Raw genomic sequence first — 13,631 nt, 5'->3', positions numbered from 1 at the left:
ACTGAGACTCTTCTTTCTGAACTTCATCCTTGTCCCTGTTGTCCCTGGGTGGATGTTTTCAAGGAGAACCAGAGGATGACCAATAGAATGCTAACTGGATGATCAGCCCCTGTCCTAATCCAGTTTATCTCTGCCTTTGTCTCAAGTTGTATACAACTGTCTTCTTGCTAAATCCTGGCTTTATGAGGAAGGGATAATAGTGTGCTATTGTGTGGCTTAAACAAGGACAGTCACCCCCTGAACTCTGTCAGGTAAACATAGCCAACTGTGTGCTGGAAGAGTAAGTTTTCTTTCGGGTTGATTCCACTGGAGACTGCCTTGGAGGTGCTTTGGAGGGGTGGACACTGCCTAGACTATGAGATAGGAGCCTGGCTAGGATGGGAAGAGGACTTTATCTTAAGGAGCCAGGAAGATTGCATTTCAGGGTGGAGCAGATACAGCATGAGTGTGTAAGTCTCTCCAGTTTCTTTTTTGACCTGTGCACCTGAGGATCCAAAGTAGAGAAAACATTTGACAATTCCAGTTCTGGAGTTGGGATGAATTATGAGAGATTTATGAGGAAGAGAAGTGGTTGTTACTGTTAGACTTGGTTGGATGTCCCTGTTTTTCCCATGGGTAACTCCCTGGGGAGAAGTGAGAGGAACTTAATCTCTTTGATGAAAGGGAAGGAGCTGTGCTCGTGTGTGTGTGTGTGTGTGTGTGTGTGTGTGTGTGTTTGTGCAGGAGAGGAGGCAACCACAAACACACATATGTTCCAGATATTTCATGATTCAATGTACAGTAAAATGCCCCTTCAGCTTTAAGAATCTCAGCAGTAAAGTCATTGTGAAGTCAAAATCCTATGTCCTAAATATAGAGGTGTGTCTTGTGTACTCGTGGGACTCTGTTGTGACCTGTATTTCCTCACTCTGGTTACTACACTGAAGCAGCTTGTGTTTAAAGGCTTTCTCTTGGATTGTTGAAAGAGTTCAGAAAGTTCCCAGGGAGTGACAATTTTGATACTACCTCCAGCTCCCTATGGAAGGTATCAAAGGCTATGGACACTTAAATTCCACCATGTGCGATGAGATAGGCCTCTTGTTATTTCAGTGAAACCCACTTTCAGGATTTACATACAGGGTTTTTTTTCAAAAGCATTTAAATCATCCTTTTAGTGCTTGCTAATAGACTTTAAATAACTGATGTAATTGCACGAGTTTTTTATTTTACTTTCCCATTATTTTGCTTTCTGTAACAGTAATATACAGGTCAATCTATATTGATTTTTAGGAAAACTCATTTGTAAACTTTTTTTTTTAACAAAATAACCCTTCCTAATTTTAGCTTTAGGGCATTCACATAAGTATGTAACATTATTATTATTAATTAATTAATATCAACATTCATAAGTAAGATATATACCAGGATACTGTTCATGTTGACACACATTTCTCATTCATTTTATTTACATATAGGAACACTAATAATTAAATATGCCAAGAGAGTATTTATATATTACATAGATTAAATATTAAATGTAAAAATGAAAATGCCTATTTTTGTTGTAACTAGTCTGATTTTTACTTACTTTTCTCGCTGAAATCTCCAGGTTATGAGTTTATCATTTCTGATTTCTCTGATAAACACTGACAGACTGGTATATTTTTTGGTCCCTTCCTGAAGTGAAAGGAGACATTAATTTGAATTAACACCACATGTATTCTGCAGTATCTTTTAAAAACAATCAGACTATCTGACTTAATGATTATAAATTTAATAGCTTGAGAATACAGTTCTTGATAGATGAGTTGATAATATCACAGTCTACCTTCCTAATTAACTATCAGGGGTCTATCATTATTCAGCAGCTTCTTTAAGGCTAAGTAAACATGATGTTAATTAAACTCACAGATAGTGCTAGGGGATGTTGATTGCTGTAACAAGACAAGAAAACCATGTGGTCTGACCTTAAGAAATGCTAAGCATGGGAATGCTGACGGTGATAACAGGCAGCAGACATCAAGTAAACCAGCTTCCCAGCCAGTGTTACCTAGAGAAATTGGTACAAGTTTGAAATGTGTTCTTAGAAGATTAGGAATAACCCTTTCAAATAGTCTATTTTAATTTTTCTGTTGTTGAGGATTTGAACCTAGGGTTCTTTTACATGATAGACAAGCACCCGTTTACTGAATTATTTCGCGACCCTTTTATAGCTTTTTTAAATTCGAGAAAGAGTCTCACTACATTGCACATATCCGTCTTGAACTTGCTGGGGACTCCAGGTCAGTCTTATATGTGATCCTTCGGTTTTAGTCTTCTGCATAGCTGGAATGTCACCAGCATCATCCCCAGACCTGGTTGAAGATACTTTATATGAACCCAGAAATGTCAAATCCTCTGTCTCCTCTAGAGACTTTCAGAAAGATGGCCTCACGGGGGCCCCGTGTGAATCGAGACTCTGCTAATTACAGTCAAATCTTAAGAAGGGGAAGGTGGTGCCTGTGTAGCCTCAGAATGCCCTGAACACTCTTTGGTGAAGTCAGGGAGGCGTCTCTTTGGATCCGTTACCCTTTCTGGATACTGCACTGGTCAAGGAGAATAAAAGGGCTAATATATATTGAAGGAAGGCAAAGAAATCAAGAAAATATCCACTTCACTGTCACCGGATATTGGTTTTGCTATCATCGTTTTTATTTTGTTTTGTTTTGATTTTGAGACAGGGTTTCTCTATGTAACAGTCCTGGCTGTCCTGTAACTTACTTGGTAGACCAGGCTGGCCTCGAACTCACTGAGATCTCCCTGCCTCTGCCTCCCAGGTGCTGGGATTAAAGGCGTGCGCCACCACCACTTGACTGTGCATGTTTTTTTTTTGTTTGTTTTTTGTTTTTTTGTTTTTTTGGTTTTTTTTTTTTGATGCTCGTGCATGTTACTTTGCTATCTAACTCTTCATCTGATAACTCCTTACTGGTAGAAATGGGAAAAGTGGGTGCCTTGTATCCATGTATGTTAATCCATTGGCTGGTTGTTCAGGTTCCAGCCAATAGCTAAGTATGCTAATGAGAAGATGCTATCCTTGCTGTTTTAAGACACTGGAGTCTGTGTTCTGTTTTCAACCATGTACCTTAACAAGGACTCTGAAATGTAGTAATACCAGGTGAAAAATGAATGAGTGCTGAGCTGCATTTATCACAGGCATCGACTGCTTTATTGACAAAAGGCATGAATATGAAAGTTGTCTAAGTAATTAGATTTTTAATTAGTGCATCATTGTAAGATTAATGTCATCCGCTTCGTCGCATATGATTTCCTATTAGAAATTTCATGTCAGCAAAGATGCTACCTGTGGTTTGCTAATCTGAATCCTTAATTTATCACTTGCGTGTATGACATGGATCATATTCACAGATGCAGACATGAGCCGAGAGAAGACGTTTGATTATGGCACTGCTGTGATAAGGAATATTGATGGTGCTATGCTTTATGAATATGTTATAAATGTTGAGCCTATTATGGTCTTTCATATTCAGGGGATAGGTTTCAACCACATGTTAGTGAGCACACGGTAACTCTCTGTGCTGTTAGCAACAGCATGAGGGAATCCTGGAGAGTGCCCATCCTCGTCTGTGTCAGCTTTGAACTTGCTCAGATGTTATTGGTGTTTTTCTTCACCTGGTTTTTCTTTCCTTTTGACAGTTGCCGAACAAGCAACCGGAAAAGTTTGATAGGCAATGGCCAGTCACCAGCTTTGCCTAGACCACACTCGCCTCTCTCTGCTCATGCAGGTAACAGACGACTCTGTCTGGAGTCTTGTTTCTTTTATCTTTTTTAAAACAATCCTGTCTCTTTTATCTCCCTAGGTTTTACTGTTGTTTTACTACTAAGTTGTTCTTTCTGAGATGGCAGATTAAAATTTCGTTGTAGATCAAGCTCTTTGCAATTAAGTTTTCTCTGTTGCTGAAGTTTGTAACACTGTCTGACCTGTGCCTCCATTAGGAACATCTCTAGGGGTTGCAAACGTGACAGTATGAGGAAGAGAAGCGCTCAGAAAGATTCAGCCTGGTCCTCCTAAAACTGAGCTTCATTCTTGTATTGAAATAGCTGGTCATTGTCTAGTCCAGTGATTCTCAACCTTCCTAATGCTGCGACCCTTTAATACAGTTCTTCATGTTGTGGTGACCCCAACCATACAATTATTTTCATTGCCACTTCATAACTGTAATCTTGCTACTGTTAAGAATCATAATGTATATGTCTGATATGCAGAGTATCTGATAGTACGACTCCCACAGGTGTCGCGACCCACCAGTTGAGAACCACTCTTCTAGACCATGAAGAGTCAGGAGAGGCTGGAGGTCTCAAGTCCTTACAGAATTATAAGGAAGGCAGAAGCATATCACTAACACTATTCAGTAGAAACTTCTGCCTATGCTTTTGATTTCAAAACTGTCTAAAGTCATGGAATGAGAAGTCTGATTCCGATAGGAAAATCAGAAAGAGTTTTAAGAACCCACTTGACCAAGATGTGGGCAGCGAAGGTAGCAGAGAGATGAAAGAAAGAGCTCTCGGGAGGTAGCTATTATTTGGAATGGCCATGCTTGATATATACTAAAGAAACAGGAAAAGCAGGCACCCTGTGCCCACACATAGTAACTGGTTTCTACTTATGCATTTTAAGGTCTAGCAATGGCTCAGTATGCTTGTGAGAAGATACCATTAACTATTAGTTTAATACACCACTCCATTTTTATTAATCTGGAACATGCACTTAATGAGGAAGGAAATTAGTATGCAAGATGAAAAATGAATTCTTGGTGAGGCAAAGAGAGATGGAAAAGCAGGTGAACATTGAGGAGTGGAAAGGCTTTGAGCTTTGCCTGTCTTTTTAGGATGTAGAAGATCTGGCTGTAAGACATATGTCCAGTATGGGTTCCTGAATGAGGTACTAGCCCTGCTTCCATGGCTCCCAGTGGAAATTCTAATTTGACGCCCATGAGACCTCAGATGATCTTGGTTTCAAGACTTGCATGCCTGGCTGTCCAGCAGGCAGTACTTGGCGACAGAGGTCTTTACAGTGCAAAATTAAGCTTCATCTTTGGGTAGACGAAGAGAAGGACAGGCAGATGTTCCTTTATAATGACATTTTTTTTCCCTTAACTATTATCAGAACTAAAAAGTGTCAAAGGGTCTGTGGGCAGTAATGGTGCTTACCATCAAGCCTGATGACCTGGGCTGGACCCCTGGAACACACACAGTAGAAGAGATTCAGTTGTCACTATTTGCCCTCTGACCTCCAAAAATGCTTGGTTGTACCCATATGCTGTGCACATACCTGCACGTACACACTAAATAAATAAATGAAAAAATTAAAAACAACTTTAAAGGTGACTGAATGAAAAGAAGATTGTTTAAATTATGATATAGGGGTGCAGAAATGTCTCCTCCAGTGAGAGCTCTGGAGAAGGAGCTCGCACCCAGGGCAGCAGCTAAACTCAGCGGTGGCAGTGCTCGTCATTGCTCAGCATCCCACACAGCCTAAAGCCTAAGTCAGTTGGGAAATGGATGAATGAACTATGATCCAGTCACACGGAGAAAACAAATGAACTAGCCCTGCACTTGTCTACATGGATGAAACTCAAATAGAGTATTGGGCAACAGAAGCAAATTGCAAAAGAATATTGCTTAACCATTCAACCATTCCCATCAAATTAATGTGATGCTGTGGGTATTGTTTTGCTTAGGAATACACACACAAATATATATACACATACACATGCATATGAGGTCATATGATATGTAACTGTTGTATTATGTATATTATATATACACATATATGTAAGTTTATAGTGACAGATAAGAGAAATAAGTTATATATTTTATTTGAAAACATGTTTTTTATACAATAATTATGATTTCCCTTCTCTCGTCTCCTCCCAGATCCTCCCCACTCTTTCAACTCCATACCTAGCTTGCTTTCTCTGTCTCTCTTTAGAAAATGAACAGGTAAATAAAAAAATGAACAAACCAGAATAAACAAATAAAAGGGATGAAAGAAAAAGTATAAGAAGTGCATATACACATGTGTGCACACACATGCACACACATACAAATACAAAACCCGACACCATAGTACACAAGAAAAAGACTAGTAAGATTTAAAAGAAATGACAAAAAAAATTCTAAACTACTACTGAGTTTATTTTGTGTTCTACTGCTGTGCGTAGGACTTGCCCTCAAGTGTGGTTTGTGTGTCCAACAAGACTTCATTGGAGAAACTAATTTTTACTTTGCAAGTACATGTCAGTTGGAGATAGCTTGTCGGTTAGGGATGGGAAAAAGTATCCAGTCTCCCTCTCTGTCTAGTTGGAGGTTGGTATCCGCCATTATTTGGTTACTCCATTTAGAGGAAATGAGCTAATTTTCAGGACCAATTTTCTGATAGTTCTTTAGAGAGGCATGAGGGAGGCACCTAAGAGGAAAGAGGATGAGGCAGTTGTAATTTTACATATTTCCAAAGCGAAGCCATGAGTAAGTATGCAATTATTTTAAGTTATTACTCTTTATAATTTTGATGTTTTGGTTTTTGTGAGACAGGATCTCACTGTGTAGCCCTGGCTGGCCTGGAACCTGCTCTGCAGACCAGGCTGGCCTTGAACTCTCAGAGATCTACCTGCTTCTGTCTCCAGAGTGCTGGAATTAAAAGTGTGTGCCACTACACCAGCTGGATTTTAACAGTTCTGTTACATGAGTGTCACAATAGTTGAAACCTACAGAGGGTCAGGCAAGGACAGATTCTTTGGGGCCTGGAACTGTGTGCAGTAAGCCATTCTGTTCCTCTAGTACCCAACCTAGGGCCTGGTAGTCTTACTGACTGCTATGTGAATGATAGATTCTGTTTCGTAAGTATAACTCAACAGCTTTTTAAAGTGTATCATCTTCCTCTTCTTTGTGGCTTTTGGTCCTCATTTCCCAACCTTTATGTGTCTGTTGATTAGTCTTTTATTTCTTTGATTTTCTTCAGCTCTTTTAGAGAGAAGAGAGAATATGTGGTTAAAACTTTAATGATCCTTTGTTTTTTACTGCATTGCCTTAGCTTGGATTTTTTTTTCCACCTCAGCATTGGTTTTAGATGTGATCTGAGGGCTTTGAACAGGCAGAGGTCTGTTGCTCAGGGTCTGGGTGTTTCTCTTCATGACAGAGCTAACAGGTTGCTACTCAGAGGCAATAGACGTCTGTCAGATGTTTTGCGAGCTGTGCCATTTATTGCCATCTGCCAGAGACCTATTTCTGTGTCCTAAAAGGGAAGAAGATGTAAATGAGGAGAAGGACAGCCCTGGGGTCTTGCTAGTGTGTGAGTGTGTGCCTTACCCATGGCTTACCTCTTCTCTCCTGTCTCCTGTGTTTGATCCAGGGTGCTTGGTGGGGATGGCTAGATGCCACTGTGAAAATAACAGAAGAAAGCCTGCCTACTCTCAGATGCTATTAACCTGTCTTCCAGAGACCCCCTCCTTGTTTCCTAAGGGAGGTACATGCGGGTTGACCACTGGCCCATACGTCTTACATACGTGTCCAGTGCCGATCATCTGCATTAATTGCTTATGTCAGGAGTGTTCAGCAGAAGTATTCATATGATGTTTCAAAGAATCAGAGGTCCCTGAAAGAACAGACAGACAGTCATTAAAAAAAAAGAACAAAAGTAGAAAAATGCCAGGCTCCTAGTTCTAGAAAGACTCAGAGTATTAAAATCTCATTCAGAACATCCAATGGAAGATATTAGTGTATATTTCCCAAAATAAAAAATCAGGTGTCATAAGAAAAGTGGAAAGAAAGCAAAATGTGGGATATATGTTTGTCTGTAAGAAATTGCTCACCTAATGGCTTTAATGTACAAAGAGCTGGACGAGAGGGCTAGCAAGTGCTGAGTGGGCGGACAGAAAATGCCGTAAATAGCCTGTCATGGGAGAGGAGAAGACAAAATTTGGTCGCTGCCATCCTGAGACAAATTTGAGCCAAGAGAGTGAGATGCTGTTGTTTACCGAGAGGAGGCTGCAGCTTTGCACTTGTTAAATCCAATAACAACATGAAGATGGAGAAAAGCTTGTTTGTCATGCTGCAAGTGTTGGTGTGAATCAGCGCAATGGTTGGTGCAGGTGCTGGTGTGAATCAGTGAAATGGTTGGTGTGAATCCATGCAATGGTTGGTGTGCAGGTGATGGTGTGAATCCATGCAATGGTTGGTGTGCAGGTGCTGGTGTGAATCAGCGCAATGGTTGGTGCAGGTGCTGGTGTGAATCGGCACAGTGGTTGGTGTGCAGCTGCTGGTGTGAATCAGCACAGTGGTTGGTGCAGGTGTTGGTGTGAATCAGTGCAATTTGTTATGTTAGTTGTGGTTTTGCTTAAAATGTGAAATGTATTTACCCTTTGACTTAATAAATCTATTTATGGGAATATTTCTTTTTTTATATCCCTCTAGGGCAATAGGAAATTACACATGTTAGCATTGCTTATTTAACCTACCATTCGGTGATGAGCTGGTTTATAAGAAGGCATGTAATTCTGTCATAAAGGCAGGATACTGTCATAAAGGAAAAAAGATACCCAAATAAGTGGGGAAATTGCATGTTGCAATTTCATCTGTGTATCCATTTTAGTGTATATGTGCCCATGTTTACACTCTTGTGTATTCATGGGAATGTGTAAAAAGAGGAAAGTTGTGAGCAGTGTTTATTTGCACGGAGTAAGGAGGTTCAGAAATTAGCATATATTAATTCTATTTATTTATTATGTATACAATATTCTGTCTGCGTGTATGCTTGCAGTCCAGAAGACGGCATCAGACCTCATTACAGATGGTTGTGAGCCACCATGTGGTTGCTGGGAATTGAACTCAGGATCTTTGGAAGAGCAGGCAGTGCTCTTAACCTCTGAGCCATCTCTCCAGCCCCCATGTATTAATTATTAATAAAAAAACAAGGCTTTAAAACTAAAACCAAAAAGGAAATAAAATGCATTTTCTGTTACCATGTAACAGATCCCCAAAAATTTGCTTGCTCAAAACAGGATGCATTTCTTAATCCTGTGGTTTTGTGGAGACAGATGTCTGGGCAGGCTCACCTAGGCTCTTTGCTCAGGGTATTATACAACCAAAATCAGGTGTTGGTTGGGCAGGGCTGTGACCTGAAGTCTGGGAAAGTGCCCACTTCAAGCTCATACAGGTTGCAGACAGATTTAGATCAGTCTTGTTTCCAGGGCTGCTTTCAACTAGAACCTGCCCTTCTCTACTGTCAAAGCCAGCCGTGGTGCATCCAGTCATTGTTGGGCTTCAAATCTGACTTCTTTTCCCTCAACCAGAGAAAATTCTTTCCTTGTCGAGAGCCCATCCAGATAATCTCTGTACTTTAGGGTCAGCTGATTTGGGGCTTCAATTACAACTGGAAAATCCCTTAGGCGTAGTACCGGCCTGTGTTCACATCTGATTGGATAACGAAGGGATGGAAATCTTGAGGAGATTCTGCCTATTGCAGCGTCTCGTCCATTTACATTTTAATTCAGATGTGTAACACTTGGGTTCGAGAGTGGCTTTTAACCCTCAGACTAGATGGAGGCTAATAAGAGACCCAGGAACCCGGCTTTTAGCATACCAAGGTGATAGATAAGTCTATCCCTGTTGGTCAAGATGCTCATTCCGTTGTTTCTTCCGTTTGTTTTAGTGAATTTGCCAGTGACTGTAATTCACTTTCACAGGAGTTTCCAGAGGAAAGAAAGGGTTACGTCTTTCTAATTGGGCAGCTCGAAGAATCGTTGGTACTCTAACCGCCGTTATGGTTCTGAGAGTGAAATCTTGAGCCAGCAGGTGCTAGCCCGGCACCTTTCTGCTGTGCTCCTTCCCCAGCCCTCCAAGCAAGCATTCCTGAACAAAAGGGAATATTCCCAAAGTCTCCATTAAATTGTGAATACATCATGGCATAGTTCCTATATGTACTTTTATGTGTGGTATATGTACATGTATGTTGTTTATGAAGGAGTTTCATTTCTCAAGGATCAGTCTCCACTGTATCCGTCAGCTCTGTTCACCAGACACCACTTCAGAGTTGTAACTGAGGTAAAAGGGAGTTAGGGAGTGGAAGACAGAGAAAGTGCGCCGTCAGCACACAGGGGTAGAGATGAGACATCCTGCCTCAGTGAGTTCCATCCAGGTCATTGTGGACATTTTGACATGCACACCTTGGATATGGTCACTTCCTCATTATGAAATTAGGGTGAGAGAAACTCTTAAGACATTATGTAAATATCTAAAGTTAGAATTTTCAGTGTTGCAGGAAACCATGAAGGCTTTCCTCATCTGGACTTGTTTTTATATCTCCTTTTGATCCATACATAAAAATCGGCCTCTCCCTTCCGTGGCTCAGCTCTTCTGTGGGCTCATCTTGACCACACGACTCATTCATTAGAGGTTACCCTAAAAGGCTAGGGGTGAGGCTGTGGTTCTAGGGACAGCTGTGCTGCTGACGATGATTGACACTCGTCTGACACAGAGGTTAAGGATGGGACACAGGACTCCCGAGATGGGCCAGAACAGAGGAGGGTTAAGAAAGAATTCGGTGTGCAAAGCCGTCTCTTAGGCCATCACTGTGTTAGTCGCCACTACTGTCCTCCATGCCAGCAACACACTTCCTGTTAACCTAGGAGATGAGATGGATGGCTAGAGACTTCGAGAAACATTAACTTTAGGCCTTCAGTGGCAACCAAATACTTGGCAGCTCTCTCCTTTTCTCTCTGTGTATTGTGTGTGTGCTGTGTGTTTCCTTTTTTTTTTTTCCCAAGACAGGGTTTCTCTGTGTAGCTCTGGCTACCCTGAACCTCGCTTTGCAGACCAGGCTGGCCTCATATTCAGAGATCCACCTGCCTCTGCCTCCCGAGTGCTGGGATTAAAGGCATGGGCCACCACTGTTTGGCCCTTTTATCTGTGGCTGCTATTTTAATTTTTTATAATTTAATTAACTATTACTCTTTGAGAAGAACCCCTGCATGCTCAGCTGGTGAGATGGGTCAGTGGGCAAGGGTTCCTGCCCCAGCTTGACCACGTAAGTTTCATCCCTAACACCACATAGTAGAAGGAGAGAAGCAACTCCCACAAGTTGTCTCTTCACCTCTGTGTTCATGTGAATACAATAAATAAGACACACGTCAATGTTTTAAAATAAAACTGATTATAAGAAATGAGCCATCAGTACTTCTGTGCTCTCCTCAGTGTTTTCTTCAGTTTGCCATTTGTTTTTTTTCATGGTTCTTTTGACTACTAAAAATTGTCTTATTCCCTAATTTCAATTTTTAATAGCCCAATCTGTTAGTCTTTTTACTTTTTTCCCCTAACTTCTTCCATTTCTGTTATTACACACAGTTTTTAAAACAAAGTCTCTTGTAGCACAGGCTGGCCTGAAAGGCACTATGTAGCCACGGTTGGTCCTGCTCCTCCTGCCTTCACTTCCCCCTCCCGGTGCTTACATCCCTGTGCCAGCCACTGCTTGTTCACCCTCAAGGCCTCCCTCCCCTCCTCCTGTGTGCTTGACATTACAGAGCAAGCAGATGGTTTTCTCAAGTGAGGAGCAGGTGTCTGAGCACGTGAGAGTTTTTCTGACCCTTTGCTGGACTTTATAGGTGAGCTCAGGAAGAAGGGAAGGTTGAATTATGCATCGAAGCAATTCCTCTCTCTGTTGCCAGCCTTGTGGGGGTGGTTATCCAAGCAACTTCCTGGTGCCTGGTGGCTTCCTTGCAGCACACACAGGAGAGGATTGCACTTGTGAATTACAGTCGCTGGTGAGAAAGATTTGGCCAGTAAAGGTGGCTGCGCCTCAAATACCAGTGGAGATCAGGTGCCAGGAGGGTCGTAGCCTTGAGGCCCATGGTGCCTTCCTTCCCTTTATCCTGTGACTTTCAAATGCCTGGAGAAGGTTTTCTGAGCATGAAATATTATTTCCCAAACTTTTGAACCTACTTTCTAGGTTCTTACTAAAGTGTTCAGTCAGCAAGGCAGTGACCTCCTTTGGCTGCGTAGAGGTGCTTGCCCGTGACGAGCGCTGAAATGCTGTCTTCCTTTGCATTGGGGGAACAGGCAGTGTGAGAGCCTGTGCCCTCAGAGGCAAATTGATTATCGCTCATGATAAGAAGACAGTTTCTTGGTGCCCTATATAATGGCTTTTTAAAACATAGTCTGTACTTAATGTTTTGGCTCCAGAGGGATATGTATGTATGTATTTGTGTTATCTGTGTATGAGTGTGGGCAACGTTCATTCCATGGTGTGTTTGTGGAGATCAGGGGGCTGTTGGAGAGGTGATGTCCTACTTCACCCTTGTGGGGGTTCCAGGGATCAAATTCAAGCAGCTAGGCTCACACTGCAAATGTTTTAATCCACTGAGCCATCTCCATAACCCTCCAGAGGCATTTCGAATATACTCATCCATGTTATTAAATTGTAAAACTCAGTCTCTAGTCCAGGGTACCTTGAAGTCCCCCTTATACATATAGTCTTCCCTTAACGTTGGTTGAAATAAACAGGTTATATGATTTTGCCAGTTGGTTCTCATGTCTTAACTTTTATTTTACGTGTAAAAGTGTTTGCCTGCATACATGTCTGTGCATTGGGTGTGTGTTTTTAATTCCCGGAGAGGGCAGAAGAGGGCGTCAGATCCCCCTACATGGAGTTACATATGCGTGCTGGGAACTTAACCTAGATCCTCGAAGAGCAGCCAGTGGTCTTAACCTCTACCTTCTCTCCAGCTTCAGTTGAGTCTCCTGCTTAAGCTATTAGGGTGGTGTTGGACTCGTCTGATAGTATAAAACATTCAGCGAGCCCCCAAGCAAGGCTCCTTAACTTGGTTCTTATCTGAAGGTTGTAATGTTTTTACAAGGAAACAATATTTCAATCTTTCTTCAAATATTTCATAAATTCACTTCTCTGTCTTATGGAGAATGCCACCTTTCGAGCCCATGCTGCACTCAGTGTTTTGTTTGGTTTTGTTTTGTTAATCTTTAGCTTTTGTGTAATGGCATTTGTTGGCTTGAGCCATGACACATCTTGCCCTTCCTGCTTAAGGAAAAAAAAACGATAAAATCAGATGGACTGACGTCAGTCAGTCAATTTTTCCCTGATTTTTTTTTTTAATTCTTTGTGTTGAATCACTAATTGGCTGTGCAAACCAACACCAATATTCTTTGCTAATTCTTAAGGCAGATGCATCTGCCCTGTGACCTGCATTTGTCATTTTGGTCCATGGCACAAACTGCAATGTTTACTTGCAGTCCGCCCCTAATAATAATTTAATAACTAACATTTTCCAGATTCCTTTAATCTGAGTATAGGAGTAGTGTGACTATGATGGCCTTTGCTTTGGCTCTTATTTTTCTCCTAAATTATAAATTAAAGCTATGTGCAGGGACTGCTAATGTTTGTTTTCAGTTCTCCTGTGCATCACAAGTGCCTGGTTGGTTTGTTTTAAAAGCGTGAGACTCTTAGCAGAAGATATTTTTTCTTCATCTGTCAGAAGAGGTCTTCTTTCTGTTTGGTGTGGTCGTTGGGTTTTTCATTTTTTGTTTTTAATCAGAAGTTCAGTCTCTGTCTCTCCCTCCCTCTCCACCCCACCCGTGTGTGTGTGTGT

The 13,631-nt window shown here is 41.4% G+C and overlaps 1 protein-coding gene across 6 annotated transcripts in view; it reads left to right on the top strand.

Moving 5' to 3' along the window:
* Mast4 (microtubule associated serine/threonine kinase family member 4) overlaps window positions 1–13,631 on the top strand; it is a 611,732-nt gene that overhangs the window by 491,663 nt on the left and 106,438 nt on the right. For all 6 annotated transcript variants that reach the window (XM_026788983.1, XM_026788984.1, XM_013353547.2 and 3 more), the window contains one exon: window positions 3,673–3,761. In XM_026788983.1, coding sequence (XP_026644784.1) covers window positions 3,673–3,761 — 89 coding nt within the window. The remainder of the gene's footprint in view (window positions 1–3,672; window positions 3,762–13,631) is intronic.

The sequence above is a fragment of the Microtus ochrogaster genome, unplaced genomic scaffold (assembly GCF_000317375.1).
Source record: "Microtus ochrogaster isolate Prairie Vole_2 unplaced genomic scaffold, MicOch1.0 UNK11, whole genome shotgun sequence".
Classification (NCBI taxonomy): domain Eukaryota; kingdom Metazoa; phylum Chordata; class Mammalia; order Rodentia; family Cricetidae; genus Microtus; species Microtus ochrogaster.
The sequence above is the reverse complement of the archived record's forward strand: the minus strand, read 5'-3'. Positions and strand labels throughout refer to the sequence as shown.